At 42.8% G+C, this 19,969-nt stretch overlaps 1 protein-coding gene across 1 annotated transcript in view; it reads left to right on the forward strand.

The window, feature by feature from the left end:
* Window positions 1-19,969, forward strand: part of gabrg3 (gamma-aminobutyric acid type A receptor subunit gamma3) — a 595,554-nt gene that overhangs the window by 170,430 nt on the left and 405,155 nt on the right. Inside the window, exon 4 of the mRNA XM_043692286.2 lies at window positions 16,709-16,929. Within this exon, the coding sequence (XP_043548221.1) occupies window positions 16,709-16,929 (221 nt within the window). The remainder of the gene's footprint in view (window positions 1-16,708; window positions 16,930-19,969) is intronic.

Genomic DNA, 19,969 nt, shown 5'->3' on the forward strand with positions numbered 1-19,969 from the left:
TAACAATAAGTAGTGTGTAATAGCAGACTGTGTGATAACAAGGCCTGGTGTGTGGGGGTTGGGGTAAGGACACAGGGGAGCTCAAGCCCTAAAGATGTTGAACTTGATATTGAGAACAGAAGGCGGCAGGGTCCCCAAGCAGAAAATGAGGTGCTGTTCTTGCAGCTTGCGCTGAGTTTCATTGGAGCACTGCAGCAAGCCTGAGACAGAGAGGTTGTCCAGGGAACCGGGTGGGGTGTTGAAGAGGCAGGCAACTGGAAGCTTAGGGGCAGACTTCCCATTCTAAAGACGTTTGGGGAATCAACCACAATCACAGTCTTGGTTCTAAAGACTTGCTTTATCTTCCATATTTATCAAATGAATTTAAATTCCTCCCGTGCTGGAATTTGAACCGATGTGTCCAGAGCATTATTTTGGGTCTCTTAAGTCCATAATGTTACTGTCAGGCTGAAAAAGTGCAGCAAAGCAGTTATGTGGTGAGAAATGAGGGAGGATGGGATGAGAAAGGGGAGTGAGATTAATTCCATGTGACAGCCCCCACCCACAGCTGTCATGGTTGCTGGACTACAGCCTTTCATCCTTCATTGGAGGGTCTGTCCCTATGCAATCATTGCCTGCTACCATAATCGTATTAAACCTTCAGAAAGCATAAAATATGGGCTGGGAGGGTGGGAATTGACAGAAACAAGTGTCTGCTGCCCTCTGACAATGACAAAACATGCTGTAGCCAGCCACACAAGCTACAAAGACCATTTGTTTTCCCAAAGAGTGGATCGACAATCTTTCTTCCCAAAGATAATAGCACTGTCAAAGACAGATGCCAAAATAAATAGTTACAGGCCTGAAATTTAAAACTTCAAGACCTATTGTTGGATATTTCCATTTATACATTTTTCATTGCCAGGACTGCCATCTCAACAGGTTCAGATAGCCTTGTGGATATCGATGAGGATGGAATAGTGTGAACAGTGCAATCGCCACAGAACAGATACAAAAGTGGAAACCTTGTACGGGGGCTGCCTTTCCCCGCTATTCCATCATGAATCAACATCTTTCACCTGGGTCAGTGGAACTGTTGTCATGTTAGTGTTGCAGGGCCTCAGTACCCTTCCAATTGTTGTTCATTGCACAACGAGCCTGTGTCCTGCCATTAATATGCCCTCACTGAAAAAGTGAGGTGGGTGTGTCAGGAACCTGCTGCATGGAGTCCACACCTGGAACTGCTCCTGACGATAGATTTCTGACCAGGGCATGCAAATCCCACACCAATCATTAACCTCCTTGGTGAACTGCTCCTGTTCATTTTGTAAGTGTTTCTCTGACCGTCCAACCCCAACTCCTCTGGAAACATCGTTGATCATCCATGATTAAGGCTTGTTTTTATTTCAAAAATATACAACATTGGAGTTTGATTCTATCCAAACAAACCAAAGGTATCTCTAACTTGGACCAGACTATATTTACATATATATGAGGTAATGGGAGGGTCCGGGAACTGAATGGACCCCCATTTACCTTCAGTAGGAAGACCTCAGATGATGGTCTTTCCGCACTGCAGCCTGGCAATGGCTGCCTCAAGCTTTAGTACGTCCCTCAGCATGTCGTCCTGGACCTTGAAAGGTGCCAGTCTGCAACTCTCGGTCAAGATCAATGCCTTGTTTTTAGACACCAGCAAGTTTTGGGCAGATTAAAGAGTGTCTTCATCAAGTTGATGTTTGTCTCAGTGTGTGCATCCCCGAATCCAGTGTCACATCCTTGAACTGTTCATTGCCTTGATGTTCTTTATCGTTGTCCCTGCACTGACAGTCAACAGCAGGCTCCTTTGATTCGTTGTAGCTTTCCTTTAAGAGGGACTACTATCTCTATAAGTTGGAAGCTAGCTGAGTTGCATTCTGGCTCACATACTGTTGGTCCTCTTATTGTGTTTAGCACGAAATGAGTGTGTGGTCATATTGGACATTAGCTGTATCCATGGAAATGAGGAGGTACTGTGAAGGTTGTCAGTGGACTGAGTCTGAAAATGGCAAGCTCTCCACCCAAAAAACGACCTTGATGATTCTTCCCAAAAGTGGTAGTTAGCATTGAAATGAAGACAATTTATTTGATCAGTAAATTCTGTGTGCATGAACTTGACAGCAACTTGGTCAAATTAACCATAATTACGAGATTAGACTTGTTTTCTGCTTAGAGACCAGTAAGAAAGGGTTTAAACTAATCTGCTTCATATTAACTTACAAAAATTGATTCTTAATGTCGGAAACGCTCTTTCAATCCACTTATGATGTATTACTTAAAAGATATTGAGTTCCCAATGCTTGGAGTATAATACAGAATATACTTGACAGAAATTACATATTATTTGCCGATGCAGTGGGGCACTGATGATGCAAATTCATGTTGCCTCTGCCACAGTTTCAAAGAACAAATCCACCCTAATTATAATTGTGAATAAGCTGAAAGGTCACTTACAATTATACTGATTGTTTGTTTGTGTCCAACTGTGCACAGCTGCTGATGTCAGAGACTGTACTCAATTTAGTTTGATGGTGTACAAAGAGGAAACCATTTTACAGTCCAGTGAACTGGTTCACCTGCCTCTGAGGTTTCCAACCTTCCAGGATTGTCCAGGCGTCTGCCAGAAAGCAGAGATTAACATAAGAACATACTAATTAGCAGCAGGAGTAGGCCATGTTGTCCTGTGAGCCTGCTCTGTCATTTGATGATTGTGGTTCATCTCATTGGCAACTTCTCCTTTCCTGCCTGCCCTTTATATCCTTTTGACTCTTTGATCAGTCAAGAATCTATCTAACTCAGTCTTTACAATGTCCAACGTCCCCACCTCCACCGCTCTACGCGGAAGCAAATTCCACAAACGAATGACCTTCTGATAGAAGAGAACTCTCCCAATCAGAAACAAAAACAGAAATTGCTGGAAAATTTCTGGCCACTGGACCTTAAAGTTAACTCTGATTTCTCTCCACAGATGTTGCTAGTCCTGCTGAGCTTTATCACCAATTTCTAATCTCCTAATCAGAGATCAAGAGAATTTTAAAAACCAAAAGAACTTCGGATGCTGGAAATCAGAGAGTAAAACGGAAATTGCTGGAAAAGCACAGCAGATCTGGCATCATCTGTGGAGAGAAATTAGAGTTAACTTTCGGGTCTAGTGGCCAGAAAGTTTCCAGCAATTTCCGTTTTACTCTCTGATTTCCAGCAGCCGAAGTTCTTTTGGTTTTTCAAATTTGCCTAATCTCAGATGGGAGAACCCTTAATCTTAATATTCTCTAGTTCCAGTCTCACCCCCATCGGAAAACATCCTTTCAACATTTACTCTGTCAAGTCCTGTCTGTATCTTGTATGTTTCAATAAATTCATCACTTGCTCTTCAATATTGTCCAATCTGCATAATCTGTCCTCATAACATTAAGTGCCTGGACACAGCGGGGAGCAACAGGCGAGAAATTTGGTTGCCCATCTTCTAGGCTTTCATGATGGCCATACAGATCAAGGTGGACACCATGCAAACTCCATGTAAAATCTACGCAGGAATAGGCCATTCAGCCCCTCGAGCCTTAACAGCCATTCGGTGAGATCTCACCTGAATGAATTGTTGAGTAGCTTGAATCGCTGTCATGTTTTACTTCTGCACTGTCCCGTGTCATCTGTGCACAAGATGGCGGCCTGTTTGCAGATCGTGTGGTGCAGCCATCCTGATCTTGCCCAACACCGGCTGCATCTTAAAGGGACACTGCACAAAATTGTTACAGCCAGGCAAGCAGCAAAAAAGATTTCAATTTATTTAGGTGACCCGGGATGTTCAAAAATGCATTGCAGCCAATGTAGTACTCTTAAAGGTTAGGAGGTACCATTGTCAAAACATGTGGTGCTGGAAAAGCACAGCTGGTCAAGCAGCATCCGAGGAGCAGGAGAGTCGACGTTTCAAGTATAAGCTTTTTGTCACGAATGGGTGCTGCCTGACTGGCTGTGCTTTTCCAGCACCACACGTTTTGACTCTTATCTCCAGCATCTGCAGTCCTCACTTTCTCCTAGCAGCCAAATTGTGTACAGCAAGCTTCCACAAAACAAATAGATTGACCTGATAATTTAGAGTCATAGGGTTGTACAGCACAGATAAAGACCTATCGGTCCACTTCACGTATGTCAACCAGATACCCTGAATTATTCTAGTCCCATATGCCAACATTTCACCCATATCCCTCTAAACCCTTCCTACTCATGTACCCATTTGTTTTTGATGGACTGATGGATGGTAGACAGGATGCCAAGGATATCTCTCCTGTTCTTTATCCTATTCAGCCAATGGGATATTTCACATCCACTTTTCAGACAAGAGGGCCCCCAGTTTGACTTTTCATCTGAAAGATGGCACTGCCAACAAGGTTGCCACCTTTTAGTACTGCACTGGAGTGTTAGCCTAAACTTTCAGGCTGAAGTCCAAGGCAGGGACTTGAAACCAGGTTCTTCTAACTCAGAGGTAAAAGTACTATCAACTGAGCCATGGCTGTCTGGAATCCATGCTGATGGCTATGGTACTGGAGGCATTTGTGACAGGGAGGGGAAACTGTACAAGCAAAAAGACCCTCAGGAACAATCCTTAGAAAGGGTGACCCAGAAAGGTAATCTTCCAACGTCTGGAACTAAAGATCTCACACCAGCACCTCATGAAGTCAAATAACCTCATGTGGGAGATCGAGGTCAGTGAGTGCAACATCACTTGATATCTGCGACCTACGTTAACAGTAACCTCTCATATTGCTCAGTACACCACACCAATGGTCCCTCCACCAATTACTCACCCATCAGCACTGCCTAGACATCAAGATTTATACCTGACAGTCAGACACTCACCTCATTCTCTGAGCAACAAAGCTGGCACCTCACAATGACTCTCCACTATCTCCGTATACATTGAGCTTCAACCATGATGGACTTGTCACATAGACACAGTGTGACACAAGCTATTCTGTGTGGGAGGAGGTGGAATAGTTTAGAAGGAGGGAACAGCTGGTAGGGGACATCAGGTGTTTCTTCTGATCACAATGTGCCCATTGCAATAGGAGCTATGTCTTCTGGGTAACAACACATTCCTTCCTGCCTGATATTCCCCTTCTCTGCTCCGTTTATACCCTCATCCACCTGTTCCCAACTGCAGGTGAGGAAAGAGGTAACAGCACAGTGTAGACAAACAAGGCCATGTCACTTGACCTGACACATACAGCCCACAGCTCAGACACTGGGAGCTGCACCTTCCTAAGGAAGATGGCATTATATTGTAAACAGTGCATGGCAAGGCCTTGGCATTTGTACCAAGCCGGGGGAAGGAAGATTGCCAGTTGTACAAAAGGCTACTGAGGAGCTAGATGAGGACCAGAAAGGGCACTTTGAAGGAGTAACATCCAGGAGAACACTGATGGGTATTTATACCACGTTGCCAGTCTGGTCTGCCACACAGCCTTCTGTCAATGCCAAGGATCCCAGAGGAAGCGGCCTCCCAGTTTTTTTTCCTCCTGCTACTTTAGTTCCTGTTCCCTGTTACTCTGCACATACAGAAGCACTGCACAGCTGACCAACCCCCATATATGCTGCATGCTTTGCATGGACCATTCAGCCACACTGCCCCCATCCACCTTCTTCCAGAGCAGTAACACTCCCTGGCAAATCTCCACCATCACCAAAATATAACAGCAATCACAGCCTGGCCCCCTTAAATAGTGCTACTGCACGACCTGTCTTGCAACTTGATGGTCTCGGGTCAATAATGCAGACTCTGCCTGGCTATTCAGTGTCCGAGTTTCCAAACCCCCCGAGTCACATCAGCTGGTTGGGCTTTGTGATGCGAGGACACTGAATCAGCACTTTTCAGTGCACACAGGGAAATGCACCTGCAAGTGCCCTTAACCTGGCAGAATGCCACCCCAGCTGTGCAAGAAGTGGCAGCTGGCAGAGTGGGCACTGAGCAATAACACACTTTCCAGTTTAATGACATATGTTTTATTCACATTCTTTGACCATGTCTATTTATTAATTACAAAACCATTGTCAGTGAGGCAAAAGGTGGTTTACTTGGGCAGTCAGGTCAGAGGCCAGAGGTCACATTATAAAACCTTTAGGAATAAATCCAGCTAAAGCTGCCAACCTAGAATCCAGCTCTTTCCAGTTTACAGTCAGTCTGAAAGATTAATCTTTTTTCACAAGCCTCCACAGGGAGTAAAACTTCAAACGTTTTTTGCCTGCATAATTCTGTTTAGAACTAGTGATAGGAAGGGTCTTTGCAAAACATTGGTGAATGGTCTTTGTCAGTTAATTCTGCAATTTGTGGCCATTTGGTTGATAATCTCCTTCAAAATATAAGAGCAGCTGTGACCCTTATAGCTACCATGAGAAGTTGGTATGATCTGCACAAATTGATTTCTGCAGGAGATCTGCTCAAATTGCCCACTGTAGTTTTGGCTGCAGGAGCAATGGAAACCCCACCAAAATGTTATGCGTGATAAATATTCCATTTGTCAGATACCTTGTTTCAAGTCAAGTATTTTCCAGATTCCTAACTGTAGCATATAGAATGCAGAGAGAGGCTGTTCAGCTCATCAAGTCTATGCCAACCCTCCAAAAGAGCTACCCAACTCCCCACCCTATTCCCATAATTCCAAATTCCCCATGGCTGGTCCACCTCACCCTCACATCTTTGGACAAACTACGGGGGAATTTAGCCTGGCCGATCCACCTCAGCCTCACATCTTTGAATTATGGGAGGAAACCAGAGCATCCAAGACAAAACCCACGCAGACATGGGAGAGTGTGCAAATTCCACACAGACAGTCATCAGGGCTGGAATCAAGCTTAGGTCCCTGTGCCACTGTGCTGTACCATTCCTTTGACTTCTCTTGAGTCTGAACAGCTTGAAACCTTCTACAGCAGTACCATTTGGTGATGGAGTCTCTTTTCCTTGTTCCTAAGTACCTGACCAATTACTGCCTAAAGGTGACAATTTTCTCCTCTGATTGGCTCATTCCAACTGACTGAACCGAGTGTGCAGAACCCTTGCACTGTTCTCTGTGGCCTATTGAAAAGTTCACAATAATTCTGGGCGGCACAGTGGCTTGATGGTTAAGACTACTGCCTCACAGCACCAGAGACGAGAGTTCAATTCTAACCTTGGTTGGCTGGCCGTGTGGAGTTTGCATGTTCTCCCTGGGTCTGTGGGGGTTTCCTCCAGGTGCCCTGGTTTACTCCCACAATCCAGAGATGTGCAGGTGAGGTGGATTGGCCACGCTAAATTGCCCATAGTGCCCAGGAATGTGCAGGCTGGGTGGATCAAGGATGGGATAAGGGGAGTGAGTCTGGGTGGGATGCTGCTGGTGTGGACTCGATGGGCTGAATAACCTGTTTTCACACTAGGGATTCTAAAAGTAGAAGGCTCACCCTTGTTTCTAGGCAGTATTTAATATAATTGATATTTTGGAATAGTCAAGTATAGTATCCCCTTAAAACTCTCTTGAATGTTATCATTTTCATAGATTGGTAGTATACAATGGTATAAATAGCATAAAACAAAACATGGTTTTCATCATGGTCACAAATAACATTTGGGCCACAGAAGTGCTAGGTGAACACCATCTCCAACTAAAGAGAATCAGACCATCTCCCCTTGAAATTCAAAAGCATTATCATCACTGAATCCCCTCTATCAACATCCTGACTTTTACTATTTACTTTTACCAGCAACTTGCCTGAATGAGTGCAGTTCCACCAACACTTGAGAAGCTTGGCATCGTCCAAGACAACTTTAATATTTGGTTTCACTTGATCCATGGCATTAAGCCCTTACAGCTTTCACCAATTCTTAGTGTCATTGTGTTTAACATGTAGAAGATGCATCAACTCATCAAGCTTTATTTGACAGCACCTTTTAACCCCCCAACCTCTGATACCTGAAAGGACAAGGGCAGTGGATGCACGGAAACACTGCTCACCCAAATGTTCAGGCCAGGGCACACATCATGTTGACTGATCATGTTACTGATCCTATACTGGTCAAAACCCTGGATCTCCTTCCTAATAGCTCCATTGGTGTACCTACACCATGTGAAATGCAGTGATGCTTACCAGTGGGCAATTCATCTGAAATTGCCAGAAATGGCCAAATCCTGTGAAAAAGTTTTTGAAAAGTGACATTGCTCAAATTGGTGCAAAACTTCAAATTTACACCCTTATTGTTAGTCAATACTAATCACTCAGGAAAGATCGTTTGTTTACTAATTTGATTTTATTATTGTCACATGTTCCTAGGTCCAGTGCAGTATCAACAGACAAAGTGCATTGGATAATAGAACTTAGTGAAGAACACAATGTTACGGCTGTAAAGAAGGTGCATAAAGTGCGAGATTAACTGCATTTGTTTAACAAGCTTTGAGTCTTTCACGCTCCCCCCCACCTTTTTTTTTTAGATTACTTACAGTGTGGAAACAGGCCCTTCAGCCCAACAAGTCCACACCGACTCGCCGAAGCGCAACCCCACCCATTCCCCTACATTTTACCCCTTCACCTAACATTACGGGCAAATCAGAATGGCCAATTCACCTAACCTGCATGTTTTTTTTGGACTGTGGGAGGAAACTGGAGCACCCGGAGGAAACCCATGTAAGACACGGGGAGAATGTGCAAACTCCACACAGGCAGTCGCCTGAGGCAGGAATTGAACCCGGGTCTCTGGCGCTGTGAGGCAGCAGTGCTAACCACTGTGCCACCGTGCCGCCCTCGTAGAACATTGTTCATAACCAAAAGGCAAGAACACTTGAAAGCCATAACTTATGCTTTTCTTCATAAAGATGTTACAAATATGAAGTATTATATTGCTTTGTTTGCATTGTCTCCTGAACGTGGAGTAAAGTGAATGAAGAGGTCATGTGACCTGTTCTGAATCTTGCTTGACAACGAACCCTTGGTTATATTAGGTTAAAGGGATGGGCAGGGGGACCTGGTTGCTGGGCTGTTATAGGTAGTCTGTCAGTTTCCAAGACAAGTAAATTTTGGAAAGATCAGGTCAGTAGCCAATTATTCTTTAAAATAGTGCTTTAATTCCAAGATAGAATGGAATTGTGGATCTTGAAGATAGCATTTCTATTGGATACGATATACCTGTGATTCGCATTATCATTGGATGATTGAGGACACTGAGTCTGTATTTCCAAGAATTTCAAGCAATAAGGGGTCGAACTTAGTGAAACTTACAAACTTCTTACAGGGTGCATGTTGTTAAGATATTTCATTGGCTATGAATTTAAAGCCAGGGATGTGATCTCAGGATGGTCTCATTGAAGCCATGGATTTAGAGGAATTTCTTCATTCAGAGGGTGAGAATTTTTGGAATTCTCTACCCCAGAATGCAATGGAAGCTCAGTCATTGATTCAAGAAATAAATTGATACGTTTCTGGAAACTAAAGCCATTGAAAGTTGTGAAGGTAGTGATGATTTGGAAGTGCCGGTGTAGGACTGGGGTAGATCCTCTGATAGGCAAAAGTCAGGTCTGCAGATGCTGGAGATCAGAGTCTAGATCAGAGTGGTGCTCGAAAAGCACAGCAGGTCAGGCAGCATCTGACAAGCAGGAAAATTAATGTTTTGGGCAAAAGCCCTTCATCAGGAATTCATCAGGTTCCTCCACAACCACCCAATGAAGAAGCAGCACTCTGAAGGCTGGTGCTTCCAGATAAACCTGTTGGACTATAACGTGGTGTTGTGCGATTTTTAACAATGAAGATAGTGCATTGATATAAATGATAGGCCATGATCAAATTGAATAACAGAGCAGGTGCAACAATCCAAATTGCCCATTCCTGTCTTTTTATGTACCTGTGAAATGGACATTGAGAGGCAAATAGTCTAAAGCAGCTGAAACAACAGGAAAACAGAAATAGACAGGAGTGGCTGTGTCTCTTGTAGACCATGCAGAATGGAGCTCACACTGGGATTGAAGAGACCACATTTATGAGGATTTATATGGGGTTGGACATTTACCCTAGTTTTGGTTGGAGGAAGGGATCCCTAGATTAGCCTTCACTGTTAGATTTACTTCAGGGATTAGAAGTCATTCAGCCATAAAAGAAAAAAGGAAACATGTTAATGAAAAATTAGATTAGTTTTGGACTGGTTCCTGGATAATGAAGTGAACACTTCAATGACAGAGAAAATGAAAATCATGGAGGGATATGTTCAGATTTTAAATGAGGAATTTTTTTCTATCGTTTAACATATAAGTTGCCTGCTGAATTGTGCAAGAGCAATTGTCCATTTCACTTTCTTATTACAGTAAAATCTTTACAACTTCAAATACAGTCACTTTCTGTATGTTCAAATATGTTTTAAAATGTTATCAGCTTTGAAGCAGTTTGTAGCAGTAGTGGTAACATTTTTCTTAGCACATTTTATTGTGAAGTGCATAGTAGCAAAAATCAAGATCAAAATGGAACTCAACCTATTTCTCCAAGTCATATCAGACTTAGAAATTTAACCAAATCACCAAAAATAATTTCTTCTTGCTTATGTAATGACAGATGGCGTCTGAGATGGTGTCTTAATACCTTGATGTATAGTGAATTGAAATGCAGTGACCATTATGTTGGTAAATGCCAAATATGCATGATGTTCAAGATCTAATTACCTTGCAGCATACAGTAACAGATATTACTCAGTAATGAAGTGTTGATTATCTTTCAGTACATTGACAGTGATTACACCTCTGATTATCCTTGTGGAATTAAACCCACCCACCACCATCCAGAGATCATAGGGCCAAGATACAATCATGTCACCACATTAAAGTTCGCACATTTACGTAGATCTTATAAGCTTCGGAGTTAAAAGTGTAACTTACCTTACACTCATAAAAATATACCTTTAAATCATGTTACAAAGCTGTCCTTTATTCTCTGAGATATAATAGTTGTCATGCGTCACTTCAGTTTTACTCTCCTACTTGTATTATCAGGTAAACCACTCTAATAAGAACAAAGACATACACCATTTACAGTCACACAGACAGAAGTGGCTGTGTCTCTTGTAGACCATGCAGAATGGAGCTCACACTGGGATTGAACAGAGCACATTTGTGGGGACAGCAGATGCACGGAGAGTTTTACATCCAATGTTTGAAGTGTAATTACTATTAGGTAAACATTGATTGAGGTAAAAAAAAAACTGGAAGTACTACAGATGCGTAAATCAGAAACAAAAACAGAAGATGCTGGAAAAGCTCTGCAGGTTTTGCAGCATCTGTGAAGATAAATCAGAGTTAACGTTTTGGGTTCAGTGATCCTTCTTCAGGGCTGAATTGGTTGAGGTGTATAAGATTATGAGGGTTAGGGACAGGGTGAATAGAGAGCAGCCGTTCACCTTGGTTGAGGTGTCAATCATGAGGGGGCATAGTTTTAGGGTCAGGAGATTCAGGGGGGATTTGGGAATAAAAACTTTTCACTCATCAGGTGGTGGGAATCTGGAATGCACAGCCTGGGAAGGTAGTGGAGTTGGGAACCTTACAATATTTGGATGAGTGCTTCAAATATCAGAACACCCAAGGATATGGGACAAGTGCAGGCGTACTTTTACTGGTAGTTATGTTGGTACAGATTCAATGGGCTGATGGGCCTTTTCTGCATTGTATGAATCTATGAAATGGTAAGGATCTGGGGAAAGCACCCGGCTCCTCTTTGAAATAGCTCCGTATGATTTTTTGCGCCATCGAGAGAGGCGGTGTCTTAGTTTAACAACTCAACTAAAAGATGGGGGAGCTGCAGAAGTGCAGCGCAGCCTCAGTATAGCACAGGAGCCAGCCTTGACTTTGTGGTGAGGTCTCTGGAGTGCACTTAAACCCACAGTTTTCTGATTCACCACTGAGAGCGTGACCAACGAGCCATGGAAAATTCTTGAATGTCAGCAATCCTGGATGTTAAAAACCTCAATTTGTAATACTCAGCATAAAGTACGGAATGGCAGCAATGTTCCCAGCAATGGGAAGTGGGTTGGAGAGTTGGAGATGCTGGGAAAGTAGCTGTAAACTCCTTTGGGATGGCTCCCCAGTGTTAACTTTCACAAGGGCAGGCTCGATCAGCAAATGACAAATTACTCACTGAAGTATTGTGGGGGATGGAATGGCCACAGGGCAGACAATCAAGGGTGCAAGACCTCAGTTAGTGACCACTTTTAGAAATCCTGGGTGGCTCTCTCATCAGATTCTTCCATTGTCCCTCCTGTGTTCATATTCCACCCACTGTCCATAATATGATGGCAGGTAAAGAGGCAGGCAGTCATTTGGTTGCCTGCCATAGAATTTAACAGGCAGAATAACTGCCAATACAGAGAGCTCAGGACCCAGTCCGGGTCAGGTCTTGCCCTCACTAGACTTTGTAATTCCAGAAGATTCTAGTCAATGTGTCTTATCATTAGTTTGTCCATTTTTACAATGCTGAAGGATGAGATTGGATTTTAATGGTTAATGCGTTTCTGGTGGGAAACCACTGATTCCACTTGTTTTCTAGGATTCAGCCTTTGGATTAATGGTAGCAGTTTCATCACTGAGAAAAAAAATGGCCCAGGGTCCAAATTTCAGACAAATAAAGCATTGATGTTAAATTGTGGATTGGCACCCAGTTGGGTGCCAGCTGAAATTGGTTACCCCCAGGTCCAATCATCAATTGTAGGGGTGGTGGGTGTCCATAAAACCTTTCTGATGCATACTATTAACAAATGATATTGGTATAAACATGATAAAGCTATAGAAGGAGAGATGACTTCAAAGCCTGTCAGATTGTTGATCAGCCTGCAAGTTATTCAAGGACTTTTAGCATGTTCTCCAAGGGACATATGTGAAGATATGAAAATAGCAATAATCACTGGGTCTCATTCGATATACTGGCTGTCCAATTTTCCGCTCAGTTTGGATGGGAAGCCATTGTCAGCCTTTTGAAATTAAGTGGCGCAGATAAAGGGTAAGGATGGAAGGTTCTATGAAAAGGGTGAAATCTAGATTTTGTAAGTTCAGAAGACTCCCCAGGGTGGGGAGGGGACAACATCAGAGCAAGGTCATCAACAGATTCTGGAGCCTCTGCAAACTGGCCTTCACTTGGCAGGAAACACACAGTGGCTTTCCTGTTCACACACAAGTTAAAATGGCTGTCAGACACCAATGCTTTCATTGGGTTCCAATAAGGAAATGTCAATTATGGACCTCACTGGCTGTGGGTGGCTAGATAAGCCACCTGTACAGAGATGCCGTTTAAAATTAGAACTGTCATGATTTGGCCAGCTATCCATTTGGCAAGTAACCAAGGAGATTTAACTGCCGTCTGCTGGTTTCAACCAGGGTGGTAAGGTTAAAATCCTTTGCAAACTATTTTCCAGCTTCTTTTTAATTCTCATTGAAAATAGTTATTTAGATAATGATAACAGTCTTATTACATGTTACTAGTAGACAAATATTCTCTCAATTTCTTTGCAAACCTTTATCAAGTAAACTGCAGATAAGTAAACTGCATATAAAATAAATCAAGTTATAAAATATTAAATATGAGATAGGAAATGAAAAAATGTATTTCACACTGACGGACTAAGTGACTCACTGATTAAGATTTTTGGAAAAGTAATAAAGTAGATTGATGGAGGCGGAGTGGTGGACATGATCTACATGGACTTCAGTAAGGTGTTGACAAGGTTCCTCATGCTGGACTGGTCAGCAAAGTCAGATCAAATGGAATACAGAGAGAACTGACCATTTGGAAACAGAACTGGCTCAAAGGTAGAAGACAGAGAGTGGTGGTGGAGGGCTGCTGTTTAGACTGGAGGCCTGTGACTAATAGTGTGCCACAAGGATTGCTGCTGGGCCCACTGCTTTTCATCATTTATATAAATGATTTGGATGTGATCATAGGAGGTCTGGTTAGCAAGTTTGCAGATGACGCCAAAATTGGAAGTGTAGTGGACAGCAAAGAAGGCTACCTTAGAGTACAATGGGATCTTGATTAGATGAGCCAAAGGGCCGAGGAGTGGCAGATGGGGTTTAATTTAGATAAATGTAAGGTGCTGCATTTTGGAAAGGCAAATCAGGGCAGGTCTTATACACTTAATAATAATGATCTGGGGAGTGTTGCTGAACAAAGAGACGTTGGAGTGCAGGTTCATAGCTCCATGAAAGTGAAGTCGCTGTTTGACAGGATAGTGAAGAAGGCAGATGGTATGCTTGCCTTTATTGGTCAGTGCATAGAAGTTGGGAGGTCTTGTTGTGACTGTATATGTCATTGGTTAGGCCACTATTGGAATACTGTGTGCAATTCTGGTCTCCCTGCTATAGGAAGGATGTTGTGGAACTTGAAAGGGTTCAGAAAAGATTTACAAGATGTTGCCAGGGTTGGAGGGTTTGAGCAATAGAGAGAGGCTGAATAGGCAAGGGCTGTTTTTTTCTCTGGAGTACAGGAGACTGAGGGATGACCTTATAGAGGTTTATAAAATCATGAAGGGCATGGATAGGGTAAATAGACAAGGTCTTTTCCCCAGGGTTGGGGAATCCAAAACTAGAGGGCCCAGGTGTAAGGTGAGAGGAAAAAAATATAAAAGGGACCTAAGAGGCAACTCTTTCACGCAGAGGGTGCTGCGTGTATGCAACAAGCTGCCAGATGAAGGGGTGGAGGCTAGTACCATTGCAGCATTTAAAAGGCATCTGGAATGGGTATATGAATAGAAAAGATTTAGAGGGATATGGGCCAAGTAGTGGAAAATGGGACTAGATTTATTTAGGATATCTGGTTGGCATGGATACGAGGACCGAAGGGTCTGTTTCTGTGCTGTACGTCTCTATGACTCACAGATACATGAAAGAATAAATTAGAATTGAAGATGGTGGAAACGAGGTGATCTCATTGATTGAAATTTTTGAACGATTAAAGCTAGGGATGAGCAATAAATGCTGACCCAGCCAATGATACCTACATCCCATGAACGAATAGAAAAAAACCAAACCTGAACCCCACAATTTAGAACACCATAAAGTATTCTAGTTTTCTTTTAAAATCTACGGCTGTACGTATGCATTTTAATAAAGGTGGAATAATGGTTTATGTTACTTTATCGAGTAATCAGAGGATCTGGACTAATAATCTCCTGTGACACAATTAGTCAGTGGGTTTGGCTTTAACGAAAGGTTGATGATTTGAGACCACCAAGGGATTGAGCTTGTGCTGTTCTCACTCCATCAGCTTTCAAGGGATTCTTGTGATAAAATGGTAGCAATCCTACCTCTGAACCGAGAGACCCGGTTCAAGTCCCACCTGCTCCAGCAGTGTGTCGCAATATCTCTGAAAATAGACAAGCCATTTCGGACCGAGATGAGGAGGAACTGATTTACTCACAGGCGAGTGAACCTTTGGAATTCTGTCCAGCCAGAAGACTGTGGAAGCTTAGTCAGTGATTTTAAGGCAGACATTGATGGATTTCTAGGTGCTAAAGACATCGCACAAGAATGTGGTAGATGGTTAGTCATAATCTAGAATAGCAGAACTGACTCAATGGGCTGAATGGTCTACCCCTGTTCCAATGTTCTTACCAAGTTGTTACTTAACCAACCTTTACAGAAGTGGAATTGTTATCCTTACCCAGTCTGGACTGTATGTTATTTCAAACCTACAACAAAATGGTTGACTGGTAACAGCGCTCTGAAATGACTGGGAAGTCTCTCAGTCATATCCATTAAATGGATGGTACTGTAGGAATTCCTTCACCACATGGAATGGAGCAGTTCTGGGAGAGAGCTCTCCCACCTTTCTAGCCCTACGAGTGACTCTCAAACCTCTTAGTGAATGTATCTAAAAAGAAACTATTCTGAGTCGCAGGTAGATAGGTTAGTGAAGAAGGCGTTTGGTATGCTTTCCTTTATTGGTCAGAGTATTGAGTACAGGAGTTGGGAGGTCATGTTGCAGCTGTACAGGACATTGGTTAGGCCACTGTTGAAATATTGCACGCAATTCTGTTCTCCTCCCTATCGGAAAGATGTTGTGAAATTTGAAAGGGTTCAGAAAAGATTTACAAGGATGTTGCCATGGACGGAGGATTTGAGTTATCAGGAGAGGCTGAACAGGCTGGGGCTGTTTTCCCTGAAGCATCAGAGGCTGAGGGGTGACCTTATAGAGATTTACAAAATCATGAGGGGCATGGATAGTATAAATAGATAAAGTATTTTCCATGGGGTAGGGGAGTCCAGAGCTAGAGGGCATAGGTGAAGGGTGAGAGGGCAAAGATATAAAGGAGACCTAAGGGCAACTTTTTCATGCAGAGGATGGTACATATGGAACGAGCTGCCAGAGGAAGTAGTGGAGGCTAGTAAAATTGCATCATTTAAAAGGCATTTGGATGTGTATATGAATAGGAAGGGTTTGGAGGGATATGGGCCGGGTCCTGGCAGGTTGGACTAAATTGGGTTGGGATATCTGGTCAGCATGGACGGGTTGGACCGAAGGGTCTATTTCCCTGCTGTACATCTCTATGACTCTATCTCCCAGAAGTTAATTGTGATCCAAAGCATAATTAGAAGGTTCACCCTCTCTTTTAGAAGCTGCTCAGTAAGTGTTGCTGTCTTGACATATGTGGAATTTTGTTACTCTGTGTTCAACTCTGCTGGATTTACTAGGTCTTGCCTTTGTTTTGCAGGAGTACACCATTGACATCTTCTTTGCTCAGACCTGGATTGACAGTCGCCTGCGGTTCAACAGTACAATGAAAATTATCACTCTCAATAGCAACATGGTTGGATTCATATGGATACCAGACACTATCTTCAGGAATTCCAAAAAGGCAGATGCTCACTGGATCACCACGCCCAATCAGCTGCTTAGGATATGGAATGATGGGAAAATCTTGTATACTTTGAGGTGGGTTAGGAACTATCTGATGACATCTATTTAAGTAATTGGTTTGTGTTATTCATAGTTTGGGGGAGGGGCGGGGTTTGGCCTAGTGGTATTATTGCTGGACTATTAATCTGGAGATCCAGGTAATGTTCTGGGGACCTGGGTTTGATTCCTGCCACGACAGGTGGTGGAATTTGAATACAGTAAAAATCTGGGATTAAGAGTCTAATGTTGACAATGCATTCACTGTTGGAAAAACTCATCTGGTTCACTAATGTACTTCAGGAAATAAAACTGACATCCTTACCTGGTCTGGCCTACATGTGACTCCAGACCCATTTCAATGTGCTTGACTCTTATCTACACCCTGGAATGGGTAACAACTGCCAGCCTAGCCTGTGATGGCCTCATCCTGTAAATGAATAAACAAAGCAATTGGGTCCACACTGGTTCTGATCCCTCTCCCACATACAGTACCTTTTTGGTTTTATTCATTCAAGGAATGTGGGTATCACTAGCTGGCCCAGCCCATCTGTAATTACTGCTTGAGCTGAATAACCTGTTCAGCCATTTCAGAGGGTAGTCAAGAGTCAACCACATAACTGTGGATCCGGACTCACGTGGAGTCCAGACCAGGAAAGGATGGCAGATTTCCTTCCCTAAAGGAATTTGGTGAACAAGGTGTGTTTTCACAAGAACTGACAGTGGGCACATGGTCAGCATTAGGCTAGTGTTATTCCAGATTCTCATTGATACAAATGTCACCATTTGCCATCAAGCTCATGTCCCCAGAATCTTAACCTAGCTCTCTGGATTTCTAGCCTAGCAACGATACAACTATGGCCTCAAGTCTTCCTATCCCCCTATTGAATTCCAGTAGAGGGAAGGAGATTGGAGGATTTTCTTCTGCACCACCACAAATCAAGGGGACTCCTTTGCTGACTCGAGGACATACTGTTTATTCTGGGTTTTTTTCTAAGGCCTTGGAGGAAATTATACCAATTAAACTTAACATGAGTCCTACTGAGAAAACACCAAACAAGAAGGTAATTGATCCTAAAAGATGTAAAAGACCATTCCAAAGCCGTGCATTGCTCTACTGGAGCAGAAGATGAGATTATTCTTCACTGAGCACTGGCTGAGCTGACACTTTGCCACAAGAGAAGCTTGGCACGCCTCCAACATTCCAACTAACAGTTCAGGGCGAGTACTGCTGAATCATCCTTTTAAGTGCAGTGAAGCTGCCCTGCACATGACCATGTGTGATGGGAAGCAACAACAATGTAAAAGGAGAAAACAGAGGTTCAGCTCCACCCCAGAAATTCCAACTGTCTGAAAGAGGACAATAGGGCTCTTGATGGAACTCGTTATCATGTGAATTTAACTTGAACTCCAATTGTTTAACTATCAGGACAAATTGAACAAACTGAGGGCGAAACTTTCGATTGTTAAGAGATAATCCATTTGAAGAGAAATGAGTGTAGTAGATTATAAGACCACAAGATGGAGGATCACAAGTAGGCCATTCCTTCTATCAAACCTGCTTTGGCTGATCTGTTAGTTTTCAATTCTATTTTCCTGCCTTTTTCCCATAACCCTTGATTCACTTACTGATTAAAAATCTGTCCGTCTCAGCGTTGACTTTAATGATGCCCCAGTAAAGAATTCAAAAGATTCACTGCCCTCCGAGAGAGAACATTTCTTCTTATCTCTTTTTTAAATGGGGAGCTCCTTACTGTGAAATTATGCCCTGAGGTCCTAGACGCCCCGACAAGGGGAAGCAGCTTCTCCGCATCTGCCCTATCAAGCTCCCTAATAACCTTAAACATTTTAATAAGGTCTCTTCTTATTTTCCTAAAATGGCTCGAGTGGTCAAGTGGAGTTCTGCAGGGATCCATGGTGGGGCCCTTGCTGATTGTGGTACAGACAAACAATTTAGACTTGAGTGCAGGAACATTAATCAGTAAGTTTGTGGATGATATGAAAGTTGGTTTGGTGGTAAATAGTGAGGAGTATAGCCCCTGATTCCAGGAGGATAAAGACTGGCTGGTGAGATGGCCTAATCAATGATAACTGAAATGCAATCTGGATAAATGTGAGCTGACTTAAACAGGACAAATTAGGCAGGGGAATACATGATGAAAAGTAGGACTCTGGGAAGCACCAATGATCAGAGGGATTTTGGTGTGCAGGTCCCTTCAGATAACAGGACAGTTAGATAAGTGGTTGAGAAGACATACAGGATACTTGTCTTTATAAGCCAGAATGTAGAGTTTGAGAGCATAACAGGTTGTGCTTGAATTGCATAAAAATTTGACTAGACCACAGCTGGAGTATCATGTGCAGTTTGAGAATGCACTCGAGAAGGTGCAGAGGAAACTAACCAAGATGCTGCCTCAGCTGGAGAGATTTGATTGTGAAGAGAGATTGGATAGACTGCAGCTTGGGGCAGAGGTGTCTGAGAGGGGACATGATTGAGAAGTATAAAATTATGAAGATATGAAGAAACTTTTCCCATTGGTGGAGAGAGCAATGACCAGGGGTCATCACTTGATGGTAGAGGGGATGTGAAGATTTTTATTACACCCAGGATATGGTGGAAATCTGGAACTCAGTGCCTGTGATGATGGAGCCAGAAATCCTCAGCACATTTAAGAAGTGTTTAGATGTACACTTGTGATGCCAAGGTATACAAGGCTCTGGGCCAAGTCCTGGAAAATGTGATTAGAATAGTTAAGGTGTTTGTTTTTGACGGTTGCAGGCACAATTTGCTGAAGGGCCTTTTTCTGTGCTGTAGACGCTTTTCTGCGCTCAGACTCTCTGACGTAAAACATTTAAAGAAAAATTCAAAATGTTTAACAAAAACATTCCTTTGGAAAAAACATCATGAGTGACAAAACTTGATCTGTAGCTTCCTAGGAAGGTTTAAGGATGGTATTAGGTTAAAGGATGAACCTAACAAATTTGCAAAGAACTATCATAAGCCTGAGGATTTCAAATTTTTGAAAACAACATAAGGTAACCATAAAGTTGATAGAAAGGGAAAAACAGAATTTGAGGG

This window comes from Chiloscyllium plagiosum, unplaced genomic scaffold (assembly GCF_037043375.1).
Source record: "Chiloscyllium plagiosum isolate Xiang-an unplaced genomic scaffold, Cpla_swu_hap1 HiC_scaffold_6, whole genome shotgun sequence".
NCBI lineage: Eukaryota > Metazoa > Chordata > Chondrichthyes > Orectolobiformes > Hemiscylliidae > Chiloscyllium > Chiloscyllium plagiosum.